This window comes from Elephas maximus, chromosome 3 (genome assembly GCF_024166365.1).
Source record: "Elephas maximus indicus isolate mEleMax1 chromosome 3, mEleMax1 primary haplotype, whole genome shotgun sequence".
In the NCBI taxonomy this organism is placed as follows: Eukaryota; Metazoa; Chordata; class Mammalia; order Proboscidea; family Elephantidae; genus Elephas; species Elephas maximus.
The window spans coordinates 141,609,761-141,636,154 of record NC_064821.1 but is presented as its reverse complement, the minus strand read 5'-3'; the positions used below and the strand labels follow the sequence as shown (position 1 = coordinate 141,636,154).

Genomic DNA, 26,394 nt, shown 5'->3' with positions numbered 1-26,394 from the left:
CAGAGGATATAAGATGTTGACAGCTCTTTACTCTGTGGTCTTGGACAGGTTAGTTAACTTCTCTGTGCCTCAATTTTTAATTTGTAGATTAGAGATCATAATAGTACCTATCTTATATGACTAAATGTGTTAACACATAAAAACCAAAAAAACCCATTGCCTTCCAGTCGATTCCGGCTCATGGTGACCCTATAGGACAGAGTAGAACTGCCCCGTACAGTTTCTAAGGAGCAGCTGGTGGACTCGAACTGTTGACCTTTTGGTTAGCAGCCAAGCCCCTAACCACCAATTTTATCAAATTGCAGAGCTGTTGCCATCTGGGTATCTACATGTATCAGTACCAGTAGCTGTTGAGTACACTTACTCATGGCGACTCCATGTGTCAGAACTGTGCTCCGTAGGGGTTTTACCCAAAAAACCAAACCCATTGCCGTCGAGTCAACTCCGACTCATAGTGACCCTGTAGGACAGAGTAGAACTGCCCCGTACAGTTTCTAAGGAGCAGCTGGTGGACTCTAACTGCTGACCTTTTGGTTAGCAGCCATAGCTCTTATCCACTACACCACCAGGGTTTCCATAGGGGTTTTAGTGACTGATTTTTCATAAGTAGACCACAAGCCTTTCTTCGGAGGTGACTCTGAGTGGACTTGAACCTCCAGCCTTTCAGTTAGCAGCCAAGCTTGTTAACCATTGGTATCACCCAGGGACTCCATATGATGTATAAGTTTAATATAAATGTACATAAGTATATGTAAATATATATGCATAAAGAGAATTAAATAAATAATTTGTTAGATCTTGTTCAGTAAGTAGTGAGTGAAATATAAATATTTCATGACAGAAAATGGTATAGCCTGTGAGTCTGTGAAATAAGTAAATTTAGATTCTGGCTTTAAAGGGGTTTTAAACCTTGGAAAACATAATGATAATATAGCATATTACTTAGGCTAGATTATTTCTAGGCTTAGGTTATTTCTACAGAAAGAAATACAGGAACTTCACATATTTAAAAGACCTTGAGTTTTTTTTTTTTTTTTCTTTTAAGGAGCCATATCTTTCCTTTTTTAGTGGCTTCTTTTAATGCAACTCATGGAATCTCCTGAAAAGAAATGAACCCTTTTCAATCCAACGTGTATTTACTGAGCCAATGTTATGCAGGAGATTCAAAGGAGATCTCTATATTTATGAAACGTGACAGTTAAATCACTGACTTTCTGTTGCCTGCAGTGTCCCAGGAAATCAGGAATTTATTCTTTCTTTCAGGGACGATGCATCAGCTGCGTATGTGGGTGTTGTATGACTCCATTTATCATTTTTAGAAAATACATTGTTTTTAACTGAACAAGTTACATTTGAGTAACAAAATCCACAAAGAGTTTCAGGGAGAGAGGTTTGTATTATAAAGTATATAATTACAAAGTATATTTGTATTATAAAATGTATAAAAAAGCACTGCTTAATAATCATACGTATGCCTGCAAAGCATTGTATAATCAAGCCCCTAATTTCTTCAAACACATCTTACCTCTGTTACACATCAGAAAATAATATAATTTTATTGTTAAGAGGCCTCTTATCTCTCCCCTGCAATTTAATTAATACTTGTTGAGGAGATGTAGCTGTCACATTAGAACTGAATTTTTGATTTTTCCATTGTCTTCTGATGGAGTGGTAATTAAATTTTTTTATTTAGGTATATTATTTTCAAGAACTTTTCAAAATGATAATTTCCCAGCCTTTCTGATTATAAAGAGAAAATTTCAGCATTTGAATAAATAGATTGAATGGTTGAATTTTTTTTCCATAAAAGGAAATAATAGAGAAACCACTTTAAAAGGAAAATGATGATATTTTTATGTAAGAGTAACTATCGTATTCAAATTGCAGTGTTTTGCTAAAAAATTTTGGTGATATACCTTATGGTTAGGTATAGATAAATTTTAAAGTATTGTGGCATTTAAAAGTTTAAATAAATCTTTGAAAAGGCAGTAGGAAAACAAGTCTAGTTATAAGTAACATTTTGCTTTTCTAAAATCATTCATTCTACAAATACCAAATTCCCACATAGTGTTATAGAAAACAGTTGTCATTAAGTCAGTTCAAACTCATATGTGTCAGAGTAGAACTGTGCTCCACAGGGTTTTCAGTGGTTGATTTTTCAGAAGTAGCTCACCAGACCTTTTTTCTCAGGTGCCCCTGGGTAGACTAGAACTTCCAACTTTTTAGTTAGCAGCCAAGTATATTAATAAGATAGTGTTAGTACCAGGGATACAATGGTGAAACGGGAGATTTTACCTTTGAGTGGTAGAACTTACATTCCAACAGGAAAGTACGTAGACAAAAAAATTAAAATAATTGCTAATTCTAATGAATACTCCCCCATGCATCTGTCAGTTTGTCCTACTGTGGAGGCTTGCATGTTGCTGTGATGCTGGAAGCTATGCCACCAGTATTCAAATACCAGCAGGGTCACCTATTGTGGACAGGTTCCAGCTGAGCTTCCAGACTAAGACATACTAGGAAGAAGGACCTGGTGGTTTATTTCTGAAAAGAATTAGTGAGGAAAAATCTTATGAATAGCAGCAGAACATTATCTGATACAGTGCTGGAAGATGAGCCACCCAGGTGGGAAGGCACTCAAAAGACGACTGAGGAAGAAAGCAGAGTTGACCTCAATGCTGTGAATCAAGTCAAGCTTTCAGGACCTTCATTTGCTGATGTGGCGTAACTCAAGATGAGAAGAAACAGCTGCAAACATCCATTAATAATCGAAACCTGGAAATGTATGAAGTATGAATCTAGGAAAATGGGAAATTGTCAAAAATGAAATAGAACGCATAAACATCGATATCCCAGGCATTAGTGAGCTGAAATGGACTGGTATTGGCTATTTTGAACCAGACAATCATATAGTCTGCTATGCTGGGAATGACAACTGGAAGAAGAATGGTGTTGCATTCATCGTCAAAAAGAACGTTTCAAGATCTATCCTGAAGTACAACACTGTCAGTGATAGGATAATATCCATACACCTACACGGAAGACCAGTTAACACGACTATATTATTATTCATATTTACGAGCCAACCACTAGGGCCAAAGATGAAGAAATAGAAGATTTTCATCAGCTGCTGCAGTCTGAAATTGATCGAACATGCAATCAAGATGCATTGATAATTATTGGCGATTGGAATGCGAGAGTTGGAAACAAAGAAGGACCAGTAGTTGGAAAATATGGCCTTGGTGATAGAAACAATGCTAGAGATCGCATGATGGAATTTTGCAAGACCAATGACTTCTTCATTGCAAATACATTTTTTCAACAACATAAACAGGGACTATATGCGTGGACCTCGCCAGATGGAATACACAGGAATCAAATTAACTACTTCTGTGGAAAGAGATGATGGATAGGCTCAATATCATCAGTCAGAACAAGGCCAGGGGCAGAATGCACCAATAGACCATCAATTACTCATATGCAAGTTCAAGCTGAAGCTGAAGAAAATTAGAACAAGTCCATGAGAGCCAAAGTACAACCTTGAATATATTCCACTGAATTTAGAGACCGTCTCAAGAGTGGATTTGACATGTTAAACACTACCGAAGATCAGATGAGTTGTGGAATGATATCAAGGACATTATATGTGAAGAAAGCAAGAAGTCATTAAAAAGACAAGAAAGAAAGAAAAGACCAAAATGGATGTCAGAAGAGACTCTGAAACTTGGTCTTGAATGTCGAGTAGCTAAAGTAAAAGGAAGAAATGATGAAGAGCTGAACAGAAGATTTCAAAGGGTGGCTGTAGAAGACAAAGTATTGTAATAACACATGCAAAGACCTGGATGGCGTTAGAAAACCAAAAGGGAAGAACATGCGTGGCATTTCACAGGCTGGAAGAACTGAAGAGAAAATTCAAGCCTCGAGTTGCAGTATTGAAGGATTCTACAGGGAAAATATTAAAGGACACAGGATGCATCTAAAGAAGATGGAAGGAATACACAGACTCACTATACCAAAAAAATTAGTCAATGTTCAGCCATTTCAGGAGGTAGCATTTGATTAGGAACTGATGGTAATGAAGGAAGAGGTCTAATCTTCACTGAAGGCATTGGTGAAAAACAAGGCTCCAGGAGTGTATTGAACACCAAATGAGATTTTTCAGCAAATAGATGCAGCACTGGAAGTACTCACTCGTCTATGCCAAGAAATTTGGAAGACAGTTACCTGGTCAACTAACTGGAAGGATCCATATCTATGCCTATTCCCAAGAAAGATGATCCAACAGAATTCCGAAATTTTATCGAACAATATCATTAATATCACACACAAGTATAATTTTGCTAAAGATCACTCAAAATCAATTGCACGGGTACATCAACAGGGAACTGTCAGAAATTCAAGCCAGATTGAGAAGAGGACGTGGAACCAGGGATGTCACTGCCGATGTCAGATGGATCCTGGCTGAAAGCAGAGAATACCAGAAAGATGTTTATCTGTGTTTTATTGACTATGCCAAGGCTTTCGACTGTGTGGATCATAACAGATTGTGGATAATATTGTGAAGAATGGAAATTCCAGAACACTTAATTATGCTTACGAGGAACCTGTACATAAATCAAGAGGCAGTCATTCGAACAGAACAAGAGGATACTGTGTGGTTTAAAGTCAGGAAAGGTGTATGTGGGTCAGGGTTGTATCCTTTCACCATACTTCTTCAATCTGTACGATGAGTAAATAATCTGAGAAACCAGACTGTATGAAGAAGAATGGGGTATCAGGATTGGAGGAAGACTCATTAACAACCTGTGTTAGGCAGATGACACAACTTGCTTGCTGAAGGTGAAGAGGACTTGAAGCACTTACTGATGAAGATCAAAAACTACAGCCTTCAGTATGGATTACACCTTAACATAAAGAAAACAAAAATCCTCACAACTGGACCAGTAAGCAACATCATGATAAGTAGAGAAAAGATTAATTTTGTCAAGGATTTTGTTTTACTTGTATCTATGATCAACACCCATAGAAGCAGCAGTCCAGAAATCAAACGACATGTTGCATTGGGCAAATCTGCTGCAAAAGACCTGTTTAGAGTATTAAAAAGCAAAGTTGTCACCTTGAAGACTAAGGTGCACCTGACCCAAGCCTTGGTATTTTCAGTTGCCTCATATGTGAAAGCTGGACATTGAATAAGGAAGACTGGAGAAGAATTGACGACTTTGAATTATGGTGTTGTTGAAGAATATTGAATATACCATGGACTGCCAGAAGAATGAAAAAATATGTCTTGGAAGAAGTACAGCCAGAATGCTCCTTAGAAGCAAGGATGGCGAGACTTCGTCTCACATACTTTGGACATGTTATCAAGAGGAATCAGTCTCTGGAGAAGGATATCATTTTTAATAAAGTAGAGAGTGAGTGAAAAAACAGAAGACCCTTGGCGAAATGGATTGACGCAGTGGTTGCAACAATGGACTTAAGTGTAGCAGCGATTGTGGGTATGGCACAGGTCCAGGCAGTGTTTCATTCTATTATACATAGGGTTGCTATGAGTGGGAGCTGACTCGATGGCCCCTAAGGACAACAGTGAATGCTAAGAAGAAAAAAACAATGAACTGAGATATGGAATACCAAATAGGGATCTACTTTGTACATAAATGCTGTTCTGAAAAAATTATCTAAGAATCTGATATTTAAGCTAAAATCAAGAGTTTGAGCTAGTATATTTGAATAGGGAGAATAATTTTTCAGATACCATGCCATTTATTTAGGTCTTCTTTAATATATCTCAATAAATTTTTATGTATTTTTCTTAGGTATTTTGTTAAATTTATTTCTAAGATTCCTAATTACATTATTTTTTTGTTTGTTTTAACTATAAATTATATATTATTAAAATTTTATTTTCTAGCTTTTGTTTGTCCAGAGTATAGAAATATAATTCACATTTGAACATTTATCTTATGTTCAACAATCTTCTAAATTATTTTTAATTTTAATAACTTATTTGTATACCATTCGAGGTTTTCTATATAGAAAATTCTATCATGAGTACATAATGGTAGTATTATCTCATTTGTCCAATCATTATACATCTTTTTCATTTGTTATAGAGATAGCTAACAAATACATTTTAGTGTTTAATAGTGATGCAGCACTATTTTTCATTTTAAAGTAAATGCCTTCAATGTTTTTTCCATTAATAATCATGTTTGCTGTATATTTTTGTAAACACCTTTAATCAGGTTAAGAAGTTCTTATCTACTCCTGTTTGATTAGAGCTTGATTCAAAAATGGGTGTTAAATTTTATGAAATGATATTATATATCTATTCAGATAATTGTATGATTTTTCTCTTCCATCAAATGGTATCATACACTGAAAAAAAAAAACCCATTGCCATCGAGTCAATTCTGACTCTTAGTGACCCTGTAGGACAGGGTAGAACTGTCCCATAGGGCTTCCAAGGAGCACCTAGTGGGTTCGAACCGCTGACTGGTTAGCAGCTGTAGTTCTATAGAGTCGCTATGAGTTGGAATCAATTCAACAGCACTGGCTTTTGGTTTTACACTGAGGAGGCCTATAAGAAATAACATTTAACCAGCCTTGCATCTCTGGGGTTATCCCAGCTTGGCCATTGCTGGATTTGATTTGCTTTTTAGCACTTTTGTATTTATATTTCTTAATAAGAATGATTTGTAATTACCATTATTTGTACTAGAAATGTCAGTCATTAATAGAGGTTATATTCAGATTACATTAAATATTTTATTTGTTGATGTTCTTTTGATTCCTTCCCAGTGTACTTGGTTATTTTCCATAGTCTGCTGCTTCTTACTCATGATTTTAATACTTTCTTTTATTTATTTCAATATATTTAATATGCTTATTTTATATACTTTCTACGTATACTTTCTACGATGAAATTTTTGGGTAATAATTCTTCTGAGTCGTGTTTCAGCTCTTGCTCATAATGTCTTCTTTTTTGTGTGTTTGTGACTCATACACTTAGAACTTTATCTGTAAGAACTCTTGTTGTTGTTGTTGTTAGGTGCTGTCGAGTCAGTTCCGACTCATAGCGACCCTATGCACAACAGAATGAAATGCTACCCAGTCCTGTGCCGTCCTTACAATTGCTGTTATGCTTGTGCTCATTGTTGCAGACACTGTGTCAATCCACCTCGCTAAGGGTCTTCCTCTTTTCCGCTGACCCTGTACTCTGCCAAGCATGATGTCCTTCTCCAGGGACTGATCCCTCCTGACAACATGTCCAAAGTATATAAGACACAGCCTCGCCATCCTTGCCTGTAAGGAGCATTCTGGCTGCACTTCTTCCAAGACAGATTTGTTCGTTCTTTTGGCAGTCCATGGTATATTCAATATTCTTTGCCAACATCACAATTCAAAAGCGTCAACTCTTCTTCGGTGTTCCTTATTCATTGTCCAACTTTCATATGCATATAATGTGATTGAAAATACCATGGCTTGGGTCAGTCACACCTTAGTCTTCAGGGTGACATCTTGGCGCTACAACACTTTGAAGAGGTCCTTTGCAGCGGATTTGCCCAATGCAATGAGTCTTTTGATTTCTTGACTGCTGCTTCCATGGCTGTTGATTGTGGATCCAAGTAAAATGAAATCCTTGACAACTTCAAACTTTTCTCCATTTATCATGAGGTTGTTCATTGGTCCAGTTGTGAGGATTTTTGTTTTCTTTATGTTGAGGTGTAATCCATACTGAAGGCTGTGGTCTTTGATCTTCATTAGTAAGTGCTTCAAACCCTCTTCACTTTTAGCAAGCGAGGTTGTGTCATCTGCATAACGTAGGTTGTTAATGAGTCTTCCTCCAATCCTGATGCCCCATTCTTCTTCATATAGTCCAGCTTCTCGTATTATTTGTTCAGCCTACAGATTAAATAGGTATGGTGAAAGAATACAACCCTGACGCACACCTTTCCTGATTTTAAACCAATCAGCATCCCCTTGTTCTGTCCGAACAACTGCCTCTTCATCTATGTAAAGGTACCTCATGAGCACAATTAAGTGTTCTGGAATTCCCATTCTTCACAGTGTTATCTATCCATAGTTTGTTATGATCCACAGAGTCGAATGCCTTTGCATAGTCCATAAAACACAGGTAAACATCCTTCTGGTATTTCAGCCAGGATCCATCTGATATCAGCAATGATATCCCTGGTTCCACGTCCCCTTCTGAAACCGGCCTGAATTTCTGGCAGTTCCCTGTCGATACACTGCTGCAGCCGTTTTTGGATGATCTTCAGCAAAATTTTGCTTGCGTGTGGTATTAACGATATTGTTCTATAATTTCCACATCCAGTTGGATCACCTTTCTTGGGAATAGGCATAAATATGGATCTCTTCCAGTCAGTTCACCAGGAAACTGTCTTCCATATTTCTTGGCATAGACGAGTGAGCACCTCCAGTGCTGCCTCTGTTTGTTGAAACATCTCAATTGATATTCCATCAATTCCTGGAGCCTTGTTTTTCACCAATGTCTTCAGAGCAGCTTGGACTTATTCCTTCAGTACCATCGGTTCCTGATCATATGCCACCTCTTGAAACGGTTGAATGTCAAGTAAATCTTTTTGGTATAATTAAAAAAACAAAACCAAACCCAGTGCTGTTGAGTCGATTCCGACTCATAGTGACCCTATAGGACAGAGTAGAACTGCCCCATAGAGTTTCCAAGGAGTGCCTGGTGGATTTAAACTGCTGACCCTTTTTGTTGGCAGCCGTAGCACTTAACCACTACACCACCAGGGTTTCCATTTTAGTATAATGACTCTGTGTATTCCTTCCCTCTTCTTTTGATGCTTCCTGTGTCATTTAATATTCTCCCGGTGGAATCCTTCACTATTGCAACTTGAGGCTTGAATTTTTTCTTCAGTTCTTTCAGATTGAGAAACACCAAGCATGTTCTTCCCTTTTGGTTTTCCATCTCCAGCTCTTTGCACATGTCATTATAATACTTTACTTTGCCTTCTCTAGCCGCCCTTTGAAATCTTCTGTTCAGTTGTTTTGCTTCATCAATTCTTCCTTTTGCTATAGCTGCTCGATGCTCAAGAGCAAGTTTCAGAGTCTCCTCTGACATCCACCTTGGTCTTTTCTTTCTTTCCTGTCTTTTCAGTGACCTCTTGCTTTCTTCATGGATGATGTCCTTGATGTCATTCCACAACTCATCTGGTCTTCGGTTGCTAGTGTTCAATGCTTCAAATTTATTCTTGAGATGGTCTCTAAATTCAGGTGGGATATACTCAGGTCATATTTTGACTCTCATGGAGTTGCTCAGATTTTTCTCAGTTTCAGCTTGAACTTGCATACGAGCAATTGATGGTCTGTTCCACAGTCGGCCCCTGGCCTTGTTCTGACTGATGATATTGAGCTTTTCCATTGTCTCTTTCCACAGATGTAGTCAATTTGTTTTCTGTGTGTTCTATCTGGTGAGGTCCATGTGTATGGTCACCGTTTATGTTGGTGAAAGAAGGTATTTGCAATGAAGAAGTCGTTGGTCCTGCAAAATTCTATCATACAATCTCAGGCATTGTTTCTATCACCAAGGCCATATTTTCCAACTACTGGTCCTTCTTCTTTGTTTCCAACTTGCATTCCAATTGCCAGTAATTATCAATGCATCTTGATTGCATGTTCGATCAATTTCAGACTGCAGCAGCTGATGAAAATCTTCTATTTCTTCATCTTTGGCCCTAGTGATTGGCTCGTAAATTTGAATAATAGTCGTGTTAACTGGTCTTCCGTGTAGGTGTATGGATATTATCCTATCACTGACAGTGTTGTACGTCAGGATAGACCTTGAAACGTTCTCTTTGACGATGAATGCAATGCCATTCTTCTTCCAGTTGTCATTCCCAGCATAGTAGACTATGTGATTGTCCGATTCAAAATGGCCAATACCAGTCCATTTCAGCTCACTAATGCCTAGGATATCGATGTTTATGCGTTCCATTTCATTTTTGATGATTTCCAATTTTCCTAGATTCATACTTCATACATTTCCAGGTTTCGATTATTAATGGATGTTTGCAGCTGTTCTCATTTTGAGTCATGCCACATCAGCAAATGTAGGTCCCGAAAGCTTTACTCTATCCATGTCATTAAGGTCGACTCTACTTTGAGGAGGCAGCTCTTCCCCAAGTCATCTTTTGAGTGCCTTCCAACCTAGGGGACTCATCTTCCAGCACTATATCAGACAATGTTCTGCCGCTATTCATAAGGTTTTCGCCAGCTAATGCTTTTACTCTGTCCTGTAGGGTCGCTATGAGTCGGAATCGACTCAATGGTACTGGGTTTTGGGTTTAATGCTTTTCAGAAGTAGACTGCCAGGTCCTTCTTCCTAGTCTGTCTTAGTCTAGAAGCTCAGCTGAAACCTGTCCTCCATGGGTGACCCTGCTGGTGTCTGAATACCAGTGACATAGCTTCCAGCATCACAGCAACACACAAGCCCCCACAGTACGACAAACTAACAGACACGTGGGGTGTAAGAACTCTTAGGCCTGGAATAAAATTTTGTTTTTCCAGAGCTTATTTTGGTTTTCTTTTGGGGAAAATTCAATAGACCTCTTCGGCTGGAGTGTAGACCTAAGTACCACCAATCCAGTAACACTTTAAAACAAATGTTTAGCTTGATGTTTTTTAATCTTCTAGTTGCATGAATTTAGACTGTAAAGGTATATGAGGGCTGGCTTGAGAGTCCATGTTCTACATACTCAGGAGAGATGTCTTTATTTTTTCATATACTGAGTTAGAAATAGGCAATTTCACTTGCTGTACCCTGAAGGGAAGAGAGACAAGTTTATATCTTGTTATCCCTCACTTGAAGCTGTGACCTTTCATGTTCTCAGTTTATCCGAGAAGAAGATCTTACAGTTTGAAAAACTAAACTAGTGCTACTAGGGGTTATAAATGCCCTCTGGGTGAAAGGCAGTATTTCTTATTTTCTTTCCATATCATGAATGCATTTAAAATGATGGTTTCTACATTTTATATAGCCATTTTAGAGTTATGTATTGTGAAAGTTGGTCATGTTATCTAGTCCACTATATTGATCAAAATCAAAGTTTTAAAATGAAGCTTTGTGACCTCACGTCCTCGTATGTTCTACAGTGTAGGTAGCATTCTACTGATACTTTGTTGTTCTCATACCATTCCTTGCATTTGGAATGCTTTTGTCACATTTCTACCTATTGAAATCATCGTGCTTTTTTTTAATTAACTCAGATGCGGCCTTCTCTTTGATCCCTTTTTTAGGCCTCGTGGTATAAAAAAGCAATGGAAAAAGTTCAGACAAAATAGATCAGCTCTACCATTTCTTAGTGGTGGAAACTTGGGCACGTGTCTCAACTTCTTTGAACCTAGTTTTTTTCCCTCTAAAATGAAAATAATATTTGCCCGAGAGGGTTGTTACGAGGATTAAATATAGTGGTATATGTAAAGTCCATAGAACATACTGTTGTGTGCTATCAAGTCAATTCCTACTCATCGTGCCCATGTAGACTGGAGTAGAACTGTCCCATTGTGTTTCCTAAACTCTGGTGGCATAGTGGTTAAGTGCTATGGCTGCTAACCAAAGGGTTGGCAGTTCGAATCTGCTAGGCGCTCCTTGGAAACTTTATGGGGCAGTTCTACTCTGTTCTATAGGGTCGTTATGAGTCGGAATCGACTCGACGGCACTGGGTAATCTTTAAAGGAACAGATCACCAGTTCTTTTCTCCTGTGGAGCTGCCAAAGAGTTCTAATCTCCGACCTTTCAGTTAGCAGCCGAGTGCTTGACATTGCATCACCAGGTCTTAGAGCATACCATGAGGCACTAAATAAAAAGAAGCCCTGGTGGTGCAGTGGTTAAGAGCTATGGCTGCTAAGCAAAAGATTGGCAGTTCAAATCCACCAGCCACTCCTTGGAAATCCTATGGGGCAGTTCTGCTCCATCCTATAGGATCGCTATGAGTCAGAAGCTACTCAGCAGCAATTAAATTGTTCTTATTATTACTCCGTTAATTTTGGTTAAATATGTGCCTCCAAGTTATATCCAAAACCTTGTACAGCTAGGCTCTAATGTTTATAACATTTTTCCTGGAATTAAAGTTCATACCTCTGTCTTCCTTACAACATATAAGTTCATTATCTTGTTTACCCATAAATTACATATAGTGGGGAATCAGAAATGTTGGGAAATGGAATCAGAGTATGGTTCTGTGGCTCCTCTTACAAAAATCAGACCAGGATCATAATGTTCCCAAATCTCCACTGTTACCAAACTCCAGGTTTAGTCCAAGAACGTCAGCTCTATTATCTAATTTTTTGTAAGATCAATTTATTATTTAAATGATGTGAATGTAGATATGTATATGGCTTCGATTAAATTGTATTTAAAGTGCCATGTTAACAACTTCATTAGGTGATTTTTTTAAATTCTGCAATCTTTATCGAAATGTAAAATGTATGATCAGTCACTTCATTTATCAACCATGCATAAGTCCAGGTTTGTTTAACTCTTTCTAAAATCAATTAATGTTCTGCTAGTGAAGAAAAAGAACTCTTCCAATAATGCATTAGTATGCTTCATGTCAAAACAATTACTTGTACCAAAAGAGGTCACAGGCCACAAATAGAAGCAGGCTTCTATATTTATGCATTTTCATAAGTTGGATTAGGCATTCCTTTCCTAGGAGAAAGTGTTTTAACAGTTTTCAAATGAGCCATACCACTGGTTTTTGTTCTAGAAGGAACTCTAAAGCAAATGTAGGCATCATTAAAATAGCAAGTTAAAAACCGTGATAATGGAGAGAGGTCTCTCCCAAAAGATCGGAACTGCACATCAGCTGCTCTGAGAGGTAAAGTGCATCTCTGGGTAGTTTCCTTACAGTTTTTCTTCTCTTTTTCATGCACGAAAAAAAAAAAAAAAAAAAAAACCATTGCTGTCGAGTCACTCTGACTCAAAGTGACCCTACAGGACAGAATAGAACTGCCACCATAGGGTTCCCATGGCTATAAATCTTTAAGGAAGCAGGCTACCACATCTTTCTCCCATGGAGTGGCTGGTGGGCTTGAACCGCCATCCTTTTGGTTACCGGCCAGGCATTTAACCACTGTACCACCAGGGCTCGTTAACCATAATGAACCATCTGTAATTCTCTAGAAACTCCAAACTAAACATGATGATGTAACTTTCCATAGGTTATTTCTTCTACATGTAATGCCCTTCACATTTTCTTTTTCATCCATTTGCTTTTCAGTTTCTCCTCTTAGGCATGTGTCTTTGAGGGCAAGTTCTATTTCTTTGCCCTCCACCTAGTTCCTGACACAGTGTAGAGAGATGCTGAGTGAATTCTGCTGTGTGAGTGTGAATGAACCAAGTTCCCCTTGTCTCCTTCCTTGGTTATCTCAATTGTCCTATTTCAAGTGAACTGGTTCCCTTCCTCCTCCCCTCCTCTCTCTTTTAACCGTTCCTACATACTTCTGACTGAGGAATCTATCCAAAATACTGTTCTGCCCTGGTCAAAAACCTTTAGTGGCTTCTCATTTCCTGTAGAAGTCATTTCGTGCTCAATGTCTTTTATAACCTCTTGGCATCATTTTCAACCAGCCTTTCCAGCTGCATTTCCTATGTTTCTTTTTACCCACTCCAGACTCCAAACACAACACCAGTTCATTCTTTGTTGTACTCTATATCATACCATCTCTGTGGTTTTATGCCATACTCTCCACCAAGTATCCCTTGCCCCAGTTATTACCTGGAGAATTAATGGTCATAGTGCCCCCTACCCCACAATCAGAATTAACCCTCCATTTTGTATCTTTCTATACAGCTTCAGTTTTTTCCTTCATTATGGCATGTATCATGTTCTATATTATATTATAGCCTTTTTATTTGTTTGCTTTTGTTTTTGAACATCTGTATCCTAATACATTACAATTCCTTCAGATAGGAGCTACATCCAGTCTACCTTTGAAAGCCATGGGCAGGCTAGCTCTATGTCTGGTTTGTTCTGTCAGTGTAGAAAGAACATGAGCTTCAACTTAGACCGACCTTAGTCTGAATCCCTAGTATGCCACAACGAGCTGTGTGACCATTTTCATCTCTCTCTGTTTCACAGCTTGTAAACGGACGATAAAGATTTTAACTTTGCAGCATTATTATGAAGATTAAATGAAATAATATATGCTAAGCATGTAGCTTAATCCATTGGCCCTTGGTAAACCAAAACCAAAAACCAAACTCGTTGCCACTGAGTTGATTCCGACTCATACCAACCCTACAGGACAGAGTAGAACTGCCCCATAGGGTTTCCAAGGAGCAGCTGGTGAATTCAAACTGCAGACCTTTTGATTAGCAGCCAAGCTCTTAATTACTACGCCCCCAGAGCTCCTGGCCCTTGGTAGGAGTGCTATAAATGGTCACTAATATTAACTACCGTTATTGTTACAATAGTAGATATATGATTGGAGAAGGGTATTGTTTTGTTTGTCAGAACTCTTAGTATTAAAGGTTTTCATTTAAATCATGTGGGTAATTTCTAGCTGAATATAACTGAAGCTAGAAATTACCCATTGGCCTTGCTGTTAAATGTAAAACCTTTTTTTTTCTTTTCAGTCTTCCAATATTTTATTACTACGTATTCCATTATTACATCTTTTTTACTGGCAAAAAAGACTGCTTGCTTTTTTAGTTTTCCACTATCACTAACGGGGGGCCAAATCGATGCCAGTATTGGTTGAAAGAATTACACGAGCCTTTTTGGAGTCCATAAAAATGGGTGGTGCAAATGACTAATGCATTTGACTGCTACGTGAAAGGTTGGAAGTTGAGTTCACCCAGAGGTTCCTCAAAAGAAAAGCCTGGTAATCTACTTCTGAAAAAATCAGCCGTTGAAAACCTTGTGGAGCACAGTTCTACACTGGAACACACGGAGTTGCCATTAGTTGAAATCAACTTGATGTTAACTTGAAAGTCCTTTCTACCCCTGTCTTTTGCATGCTATTTTGCAGTAGAGAATGTGAATTAAATGCTCTACCTTTAGAGTTTCTGAAACTTGCTATGTGGTGTTTGAAGAGTTACCAAACTAGAGGAGGGCAAGTTTCTAACACATCTTTTCATACTTCATTGACCATTTGTTGAGTGTGTATGTGGTGATATGCCTGACTTGCATAGTCAGAATGCATACTATCTTGTACCAAAGAACTTCCCTAACACTGAAGTCAACTAAGAAGAAGCACAGCCTATGATACTATACTTTATGTATAAATTGTGAGGAAAGATAGCATCCAGATCATTCTTAATTTGAATTAGGTGTGCTGTGCTTAGTACAAATGAGAGTTTCTTAGAATTGAAATTCTGGGAAGATGATTCATTGTGGGGAAATACCTACTGCCTCTTTTCTCCTTTTCCAGTTAAAATACCAATGAAGTCATCAGAGGAAGGAAAAAACAAAAAACTGTAATACAGACACAGAAAATGACAAGAATTGATTATACTTATTTAAAGCATATGTATCATCTTATACACTGATGAGATCAGATTAATAAACAGCACTTGAAATTAACCTAAGACCTAGGCCCTGGCAGAGGAATGACACATTTTGACAGGTTAAAATTCTGGAAGAGGAAAGGCAGGCTCATTTTCACCAATTAATAATAATGATGATGATGATGGAGGTGATGGTGAGGGTGTAGTGGTGATGGTGGTAATAGGCAAGTTGCCAGGCATTGTGTGAATCAGTGTTTATTATCTCATGTAATATTTATAAAAACCATATGAAGATAGGTGTTAAATTTTAATATTCATTTCACATATCAAGAAACTACAGCTGCAATAGGTAATCTTACCCAATGTCACATAGCAACTAAAAGACAGAATTGGGACTTAAACTGAGGTCAGTCTGACCCACAGCCAGCGTGTATGCTGCCCTAGTGTACTGATCCCTGTGCTGTACTGATAAGGTCATACACCTTCTTTCTGTAGGTGAGAATGGGATTCAGAGAACAGGTCCCAGCACAGGACCCCTTGTCTAGGAAAGCATAGCTTTTGGCCAGAACAGAAGAACCACCCAGCCTGATCATCACTTTTGGGGGCATTCTCTTCCTAGAACTTGAAGGAGGGATTTGCAGCTTATTGCTTTGCTATAAATCTCTTATGGTAGTAACACCACTACAGGAGGAGGATAGATTATACAATTTTTTTTTAAGTACCGTATTTCCTAATGGCAGAGTCGGGAGAGCCAGTCTGCAAGTAGGTCCCTGGGTGGTGGCACAAACAGTTAATGCATTTGGCTGCTAACTGGCAGGTCGGAAGTAAAAGTCCACTCAGAGGCACCTCAAAAGAAGTCCCTGGCAATCTACTACTGAAAAAATCAGCCATTAAAAACCGTATGGAGCACAATTGCACTCTAATACACAGGGGTTCACCATGAGTCAGAATTGACTTGATGACCACTTGTTCTGGTACTGATACTCTACCAGTGATCCCACTCTGGTGATAACAATTTTAGACTGCAAAACCTAATCAGAGGAGAGTAACTGTGGTTACAATAGTTGTATATACTTTTTGGTAGGGATTGCAGGAAAGACATTTTGCTAATAATCTCCATCTGACTATGAAAGTGGCAAGAGAACATCTGACATCCCAGAGGAGTGTGGGTCCCTATCAACCCCTGAGTTCTTTCCAGCAGGCCTAGATCCTTTTTGACATTGGCCTTTGAACAACTTTACTCTTAGCTCATCCCCTAGCAACCACAGCCTACCATTAATAGCTCTTCAAGTAACATCCCATTAGATATCTTCTTTAAGGGTTTAATGAAATAATTACTCCAAGGACTGCATATACCTACTGAGTAATAAATAGCCTTATTGAGATAGTTCTACCCTACCAACAAAACAAGAAAGTAAAAAAAAACATGAAAATCAACCTTACTGTTGAAATAAATCTGTCATAGGTAATGGAGGATTTATGTAATACCAAACATCTGTTACCAGGAAAATAAAAGCAAATATCATTGTGATGAAATAAGAAAAGAGAAATGGCATTCTGTAGCCAAAAAAGTAATAATTCAAGAAAACATTGGAAGCAAAGTACTATATTATATAGATTTTAAGGCCCACATTTTTTCACACACGTTAGCATCTCTGAAATAGGAATTCATCTTAAATGATGGGGTCTTACAAATGGTTTCAGCCAACAACAGTGGTAATGTAAAGTGCTCCTGTTTAAACATTGCTCGGCAAGATTGGGTCACTCACTGCTTTTCTGACCTCATCTCCTAGGACTTTCCCTCTTTTTCATTCTGTTACAGTCATGCTGCACTCTTAGCTGTTCCTTAAACAAGCCAGGCACGCTTCCACCTCTGGGCCTGGGCCTTTGCCTTTGCTGTTTCCTTTTCCTACTGAGAATTCCATGTCTCACTCTCATATTTAGATATTTATTCAAATGGCATTTTCTCATGTTAGCCTTTTCCTCCTCACCTTATCCAAAATCACAGTATTCTAACATTCCCCATCCCCCTTTCCACTTTATTTTTCTTTTGCACTTACAACCATCTGACGTAGTTCGTATTTTGCTTGCTTATTTATGGTTTGTCTCTCCCAATAGAGTACTAAAAAAACAAACCTGTTGCTGTCAGGTAGATCCTGACTCACAGTGACCCTACAGGACAGAATAGAACTGCCCTATAGGGTTTCCAAGGAGTGGCTGGTGGATTCAAACTGCCGACCTTTTGGCTAGCAGCTGTAGCTCTAACCCATTATGCCACCAGGGTTTCCCAATAGAGTATAAGCTCTAGTAAAGGCAGGAATTTTTGTCTGTTTTCTTTACTACCAAATCTCCCCAGCTTTTAGAAGAATGTCTTATGCAGAGTCAATACTTAATATATATATTTGCTGACTACATGAATAAAAGAATAAATCAATGGATCACATGCTCAAAGGCTAGTGGGTAAGGTGGAGAAAGAGGTACAAATGTCACACTAAATATGGCTAATGGAGCATGGACTAGGCCATCAGGCACTTGAGGTATAAACCTGCCTTTGTTTCCAGCTATCTGAGTGAAGTTTGGCTAGTAATCCCCCGGGCCTCGAGGTTAGAGTATATAAGCTTTGTGGGTGTTATAACATGTTCATTAATTGAACTTTCTGCTAAAAGAGAATTGAAAAATGAGGTCCAGGAATGGAAAACCCAAATGAATGAAACTTTAAACACAAACATTATTGGTAATGAGAATGTTAGTGCAAAAGAACTTTGAGATAACTAGTAGTTCAATTTCCTTTATTTTATAAATAGTGACACTGAAGCCCAGGAATTGAGAAATTAGCCAAGGTCGTGAGCTAATTGGTGACAGACTTTGCACTCTACTCAATGTCTCAGTGTCCATGAGGGAGCCCAGTGTCCTTTTTACACTAAGCAGTGAATCCTTTAAGTACACTTATATAACTCCCCTGATGGCACAGTGGTTAAGAGCTTGGCTGCTAATGAAAAGTCAGCAGTTCAAATCCACCAGCCACTCCTTGGGAACCCTGTGGGACTGTTCTGCCCTGTCCTATAGGGTTGCTGTGAGTCGGAATCGACTCAATGGCAAGAGGTTTGGTTTTGGTTTTAGTCCATATGATAAACACTGATGACTTGTCAAAGAAAAAGTTATTCTTAAACTGTTTTGATGTAATGTTCAGCTTAGATTCAATGAAGTCATCCAGTGGTGAGAATACATAGATCAATTTATCTTTCTTTGTGATCTAATTCAGCTTACAGAAGAGATTGGAAAACTTGAAGATAAAGTGGAATGTGCTAATAACGCCCTGAAAGCAGACTGGGAAAGATGGAAACAAAATATGCAAAATGATATCAAGTCAGCATTTACAGATATGGCCGAGGAGAATATCAGCTACTATGAACAGGTAATTAGTGCTCTTTGATATTATTTCACTTTAAAGAAATTCTTTTCTCTCTTGCTGTCTTTTTTTCCTGTGTTGAAAGAGTATATGAAGAAACAAAGGGACACACTCAAAAGCCTCTTTGGCGGCTCCATGCCTCCATTTGGTTCTCTCCCTGACAAGTCAGGAGTAACCAGACCTGCTGACGGGAACAACTGTGTTTATGGAGGAAGACTGATTACCTCTCCTTTTTACACAGCATGCCCTGAGTGCCTAATCCGAGCTAAGCCTGATGTGAGAAAGAGTACGCTACCATGTTTTGTTTTGTTTGATTTTTCTTAGTTACTTTTTTTGGAAGGATTTGCAATACTGTTCTAGTATTTTTTAATTCGTCAAAAGCACTTGATAAATCTTCTCCTGCCCTCCACCCTCCCTCCTTCTTCTATTACAAAGATAAAGCTCTGCCAAGGGAGGAAAGGAGCAGAGGTTGGAATAAGCCAAAAACCAGTTCAGGACCTGTACCCTGTGCCCTTGCCATCCCCATCTTCTGTAGCTGTTTAAAAAATCAGCAGTGGAGTATGCTATTCTTTTTGCTGAAGAGTAACAACATTTTGTTTGTTTGTTTTTAGTTTAGAAAAGAGCCTGGTCATCATTTTGGTTTTCAATGATTGTGTTTCATTTTTTACAACTAACTTTTTCAGAGCAGTTATTTTTAAAGTGAATTTTATAATACTATCACTTTTCTCAAGGAGCTGTGGTGGTACAGTGGTTAAAGGTCTGCGGTTTGAACCTACCACCTGTTCCACAGGAGAAAGATGTGCCAGTTGGCTTCTGTAAAGACTGGAAACCCTATGGGGGCAGTTCTCCTCTGTCCTACAGGGTTGCTATCAGTTGGAATCAACTTGACAGTAATAGGTTTTGGTTTTTTCACCTTTCTCCGCTCAGCATATTCTAAGCGTACTTTCTCTAGCAAGTATATTTTAAACATATCTTCAACCATCTCTGGCTGAATTAATGAATATAAAATGTTTAAATCGAGAGCATTATTTTATGCGTTATAGTCCACAGTGCCCATCAGTTTAAAGATAATTTAAACTGAAATGAGTTTAAAGATAGTTTAAACTGAAATAGTATATATTTTGAAAGATAAGCAAATTGATATTTCCATGCAACAAATGTTAATGGCGTACCTTCCTAAGCTGGGGGGGAGCAGTTAGAGGGAACAGCATGCGAGATACACACCAGCCCTTTTTGTGTAGTTACAGTCAAGGACAGAAACAGCCAGTTAAAACAAGTGGTCATAGTAAAGTGTAATAAGTTACATGATGGGGAGACATTGCAGGGAGGGACATCTAACCTAACCTAGAGAGAATGAGGGAGGCTCCTCAGAGGATATGCTTAAGTTGAGACGAGAATGGTGAATAAGAGGTCACCAGATAAAGATGTGAGGGAGAGAGTTCCAGGCAGAGAAAACATGCACAGGAGCCCAGACGTGAGAGAGAATATGACCTGTTCAAGTAACTTAGGTCCTTTTTGGAAGGTGGAGGGATAGAGATAATTTTGAGTTGAAGGATGGGGCTAAAGAGGACCTTATAAATTCAGTTAGTCTTTTATCGTTCATTCTAAAGGAAGTGGGAGCCATAAAAGAGTTTTCAACAAAAAGTCACAAGGTCAAACTTGCCTTTTGGGAAGATAATTCTGGCTATGTATAGGTGAGAAACCAAACCAACAAATGAAAACACTAAACCTGTTGCTGTCAAGTTGATTCCAACTCATAGCAACACTGTAGGACAGAGTAGAACTGCCACATAGGGTTTCCAAGGAGCGGCTGGTGGATTCGAACTGCAAGCTTTTTGGTTAGCAGCTGAACTCTTAACCACTACACCACCAGGGTCCCTATATATAGGTGAGAGTGGTAGAAAACTGGAGATGGTAAGAATAGTTAGGAGGCTTTTGCAATAACTGAGGCAGAGATGTGGACCGACCTGGCTTGTAGTAGTGGACTAGAGACTGGTGGACAGATTCAAGTGATACTTACTTTTAGGGGGTGGAGTTGGACTTATGAATTTCTGTCCCCCCTTCATTCTTTATTCTGTATTACAACCTTAAGTGAATTTAAATATATAAAGGGAATTTCTCATTCATCTCATATTTTGAAATGACTTAGAGTATTCTTTTGAATAAGTCACGTTTGTCACCTTAAAGCTTTCTAATAGTAATTGCCTAAGCCATCACTGCCTTGGGGCAGCATGAAGACATGGATTTCTAGCACTAAGTATACCACCTAGCAGATTAAATCCACAGAAGTAACTTTACTTTTCCTTTACAATACAACCATATTTACATTACAGGATTGTTGTGACAATCGACTGAGATAATATATAAGGAAATTCCTTGAAAATTAGAATATGCAATATACTGTAAGTGATTATGATTATAAAACTTAAGTATGTTGTTAGGTGCCGTCAGGTGGGTTCCGACTCGTAGTGACCCTATGTACAACAGAATGAAACGCTGCCAGTCCTGCGCCATCCTCACAGTTGTTTCCATGCTTTAGCCCGTTGTAGCAGCCACTTTGTTAACCTATCTCACTGAGGGTCTTCCTCTTTTTTGATGACCCTCTATAAGAAAAATAGTTGCATAGCAGTTAAGTGCAACAGCTGCTAATCAAAAGGTCAGCAGTTTGAATTCACCAGGTGCGCCATGGAAACTCTATGGGGAAGTTCTACTTTGTCCTATAGGGTCTCTCTGAGTTGGAATCGACTCAACAGCAATGGTTTTTTTTTTTTTCTTTCCTGCTTTACCAAGCATGATGTCCTTCTCCAGGGACTGATCCCTCTTGATAGCGTGTCCAAAGTATGTGAGACTAGTCTCACCATCCTTGATTCTAAGGAGGATTCTTGTTGTACCTCTTCCAAGACAGATTTGTTCGTTCTTTTGGCAGTCCATGGTATATTCAATATCCTCCAACCACAATTCAAAAACGTCAGTTCTCTCTTCAGTCTTCCTTATTCATTGTCCAGCTTTCGCATGCATATGAGGTGACTGAAAACACCAAGGCTTGGGTCAGGCTCACCTTAGTCCTCAGGGTGACATCCATGCTTTTGAACACTTTTAAGAGGTCTTTTGAAGCTGATTTGCCCAATGCAATTTGACCTTTGATTTCTCGACTGCTGCTACCATGGATGTTGATTGTGGATCTAAGTAAAATGAAATCCTTGGCAACCTCAATCTTTTCTCCGTTTATCACGATGTTGCGTATTGGTTCAGTTGTGAGGGTATTTTTCTTAATATTGAGGTGTAATCCATACTGAAGGCTGTGGTCTTTGATCTTCATCAGTAAGGGTTTCAAGTCCTTTTCACTTTCAGTAAGCAAGGCTGTGTCATCTGCATAACACAAGTTATTTATAAGCCTTCCTCCAGTCCTGATACCCTGTTCCTCTTCATAGAGTCCAGCTTCCCAGATTATTTTCCCAGCATACAGATTGAATAGGTATGGCGAAAGGATACAACCCTGATGCACACCTTTCCTGACTTTCAACCATGCAGTACCCCCTTATTCTGTTCAAACAGCTGCCTCTTGATCTGTGTACAGGTTCCTCATGAGCACAATTAAGTGCTCTGGAATTCCCATTCTCCTTAATGTTATACATAATTTGTTATGACCCACACAGTTGAATGCCTTTGCATAGTCTATAAAACACAGGTAAACATCTTTCTTGTATTCTCTGCTTTCAGCCAGGATCCATCTGACATAATCAGTGATATCCTTAGTTCCGCATCCTCTTCTGAATCTGGCTTGAATTTCTGGCAGACCCCTGTTGATGTACTGCTGCAGCCACTTTTGAATGATCTTCAGCAAAATTTTACTTGCCTATGATATTAATGATAAAAAAAAAAATTCTCGCATTCAGTTGGGTCACCTTTCTTGGAAATAAGCATAAATATGGTTGTCTTCTAGTCGGTTTGCCAGGTAGCTGTCTTCCGAACTTCCTGGCATAGACAAGTGAGCACTTCTAGCGCTGCATCCATTTGTTGAAACATCTCAACTAACATTCTTTAAATTCCTGGAGCCTTGTTTTTCGCCAATGCCTTCAGGCAGCTTGGAGTTCTTCCTTCAGTACCATTTGGTTCCTGATCAGATGCTACCTCCTGAAATGGTTGAACGTCAACCAATTCTTTGTGGTATAATGGCTCTGTGTATTCTTTCCATCTTCTTTTGATGCATCCTGCATTGTTTAATACTTTCCCCGTAGAAGGCTTCGCTGTTGCAACTCAAGTCTTGAATTTTCTCTTCAGTTTTTTCAGCTTGAGAAATGCCGAGTGTGTTCTTCCCTTTTGGTTTTCTATTTCCAGCTCTTTGCACATGTCATTGTAATACTTTACTTTGTCTTCTCCAGCCACCCTTTGAAATCTTCTGTTCAGTTTTTTTATTTCATCATTTCTTCCTTTTCCTTTAGCTACTTGATGTTCAGTAACAAGTTTCAGAGTCTCTTCCGATATCCATTTTGGTCTTTTTTTTCTTGCCTGTCTTTTTAATGACCTCTTGCTTTTTTAATGTCTAGTGTCCTTGATGTCATTCCACAACTCATCTGGTCTTCAATCATTAGTGTTCAACATAGCAAATCTATTCTTGAGATATTATATACTTAATATACTTAAATATATTAGGGTATAAAATCACAAGACAAAGAAACCTAATATATTTTCCTTTATATATAAGATTTGTCAAACTTTTCTAGATTTGGACTTTTAGTATTTTTTTTAAGAGAAAATATTCATAGCAGTTCCATAGACCGCCCCTCCCCAAGTGAAATGTTTTGGCTTTTTCCATTCCTATTACATAAATACATATTTTTATTATACTCAAAGATTTGAATTTGTTTTACACAAAATGCTATTTTCTTAAGAACAGTTAAACTAGCATAAACGTTGTTGTTGTTGGTAGGTGCCATTGAGTCAGTTCTGACTCATAATGACCCTGTGTACAACAGAACAAAACACTGCTAGAACGTGGGCCATCCTCACAATCGTTGTTGTGCTTGAGCCCATTGTTGCAGCTACTGTGTCAATCCATCTTGGTGAAGGTCTTCCTCTTTTTCACTGACCCTCTAGTTTACCAAGCATGATGTCCCCCAGGGACTGATCCTTCCTGATAACATGTCCAAAGTATATGAGACGAAGTCTTACCGTCCTTGCTTCTAAGGAGCATTCTGGCTGTACTTCTTCTAAGACAGATTTGTTCGTTCTTCTCGCAGTCCATTGTATATTCAATATTCTTCACCAACACCATAATTCAAAGGCACCAATTCTTCTTCGATGTTCCTTATTCATTGTCCAGCCTTTGCATTCATGTGAGGCAGTTGGAAACACCATGGCTTGGGTCAGGCACACCTTAGTCCTTAAAGTCACATCTTTGCTTTTCAACACTTTAAAGAGGTCTTTTGCAGCAGATTTGCCCAATGTAATATGTCATTTGATTTCTTGACTGCTGCTTCCATGGACATTCATTGTGGATCCAAGTAAAATGAAATTGTTGACAACTTAAATCTTTTCTCTGTTTATCATGATGTTTATTAGTCCAGTTGTGAGGATTTTTGTTTTGCCTAAGCTAGCATATTATAAATTTTGTTCTTCACAGCAATGTATAGCAGTGTGTTACGTTTAAATCTTTTTCCTAGACGAATTCTATTCTCAGTGTTACACTAAAACTGTGTCAAGGGCTTTGCATCTTGGATGTATAAATTTGGAGGAATCTTTGGTTTTCATTATTATAACTTCAAAAGCCCCCTACAGCTCCAGCTATTTAACTTTTTTTTTTTTTTGCTTTGTTTTTCTGAATGAAAAACTTTAACTGATTTGGCACATCAGTCCAGTAAAGCATAATCAGGAAGTTGAAGCCCCTAAATAAATCAAGTTTTCTTAATTAGCATATAGGCTGTAAGGCCTGAAATAGCAGCAGTCTACTATTATCTGTTAACTTCAGAATATTCCACATATACAATAAGTGAAATGTTTTCCTGTCTGTCCTTCCCCTTTTTAAAAATGTAATCACATTCTTATTGGAATACTTTTTATTTTCATTAACATTTGCATAGATAAATTCCCAAAGGGTCTGTTGCTAGTGTGATAGATGAAATGGGGTGTAAACACTTGCCTTTGGATTTGCTTGCATGAATTGAAATGGTCACAGCTCATTTACATCTTAAAATTTAAGTGTCAGTGTGACAGAGGAAAATCAGAGTGTAAATATGAGCTATGACTCTATTAGACTCCAATTATCTTCTACTACAATGTTGCACGTAGATGTGTGAATTTACTTAGAGACAGTTGATGCCAAATATAAAACAGGTGCCTCTAAATAAACTTTGAATAGGTAAAATAATGTTATTCCCCTTTTGTCTAATAAATTTGTTGAGTCTTCTCTTTTTATTGTGCTTTAAGTGAAAATTTACAAATCAAGTCAGTCTTTCATACAAAAACTTATGCACACCTTGCTATGTACTCCTAGCTGCTCTCGCACCTAATGAGACAGCACACTTCTCCACTCTACCCTGTATTCTCTGTGTCCATTCAGCCAGCTCCTGGTTCCCTCTGCCTTCCCATCTCGCCTCCAGACAGGAGTTGCCCACATAGTCTCATGTGTCTTCTTGAGCCAAGAAGCTTACTCCTCATCAGGATCATTTTCTGTCTTGTAGTCCAGTCTAATCCCTGTCTGAAGAGTTGGCTTCAGGAATGGTTCCAGCCTTGAGTCTTTAAAAAAAAGAAAGTGACTAAACAATAAACCCCCAAATTCAATTGAACACTGGTGAATCATTTCAAAATATACTGGTACCAAACTAACCAAAGAAAATTATTTCCTGCTCTTGTGACAGAAAGGAGTCCTGATGGCACAATGGTTAAGTGCTCGGCTGCTAACAGAAAGATTGGTGGTTCAAACCCACCAGCTGCTCCATAGGAAAAAGATGTGGCGTTCTGCTTCCGTAAAGATTACAGTCTTGGAAACCCTGTAGGGTAGTTCTACGCTGTCCTCTACAGTCTTCTATGAGTTGGAATTCACTCGACACCGCACAACAAGAACGTTAAGGAATGTTAAAACAATAAAATGTGACGTGTTAGATAAATTGCACAAATGGTTTTTAATTGTTCCCTAGTTAAGTACAAGAGTATCTGTTTTTGTTATTGTTGTTGATGATGATGGTAATGGTAGTAAAGAATGCTTGAGAGGAAGAGGTCCTTGGCAGTTACTACAAATTGGAAAAATGTCCTCTTTTTAAAAGTTTATTTTAATACTCATAATTGAGAAGAGACCACATAATGTTGATTTTCACCAAACAAAGCAGTTTGTAATTAAGTAATTATAGCACTTAAAGGAATATAATTCATTTCTTTTTATAGTTTATTTTAGAGTTATTATTGCTGTCGGTTGTTTTTAGCTGCCATCAAGTTGGCCTCCGACTCATGCACGATGAAAACATTGCCCGGTTCTGTATCATCCCCA

General features: G+C 38.4%; 1 protein-coding gene across 2 annotated transcripts in view; it reads left to right on the top strand.

The window, feature by feature from the left end:
• Positions 1-26,394, top strand: part of SNX7 (sorting nexin 7) — a 124,601-nt gene that overhangs the window by 73,924 nt on the left and 24,283 nt on the right. For both annotated transcript variants that reach the window (XM_049875759.1, XM_049875760.1), the window contains exon 8: positions 18,765-18,917. In XM_049875759.1, the coding sequence (XP_049731716.1) occupies positions 18,765-18,917 (153 nt within the window). The remainder of the gene's footprint in view (positions 1-18,764; positions 18,918-26,394) is intronic.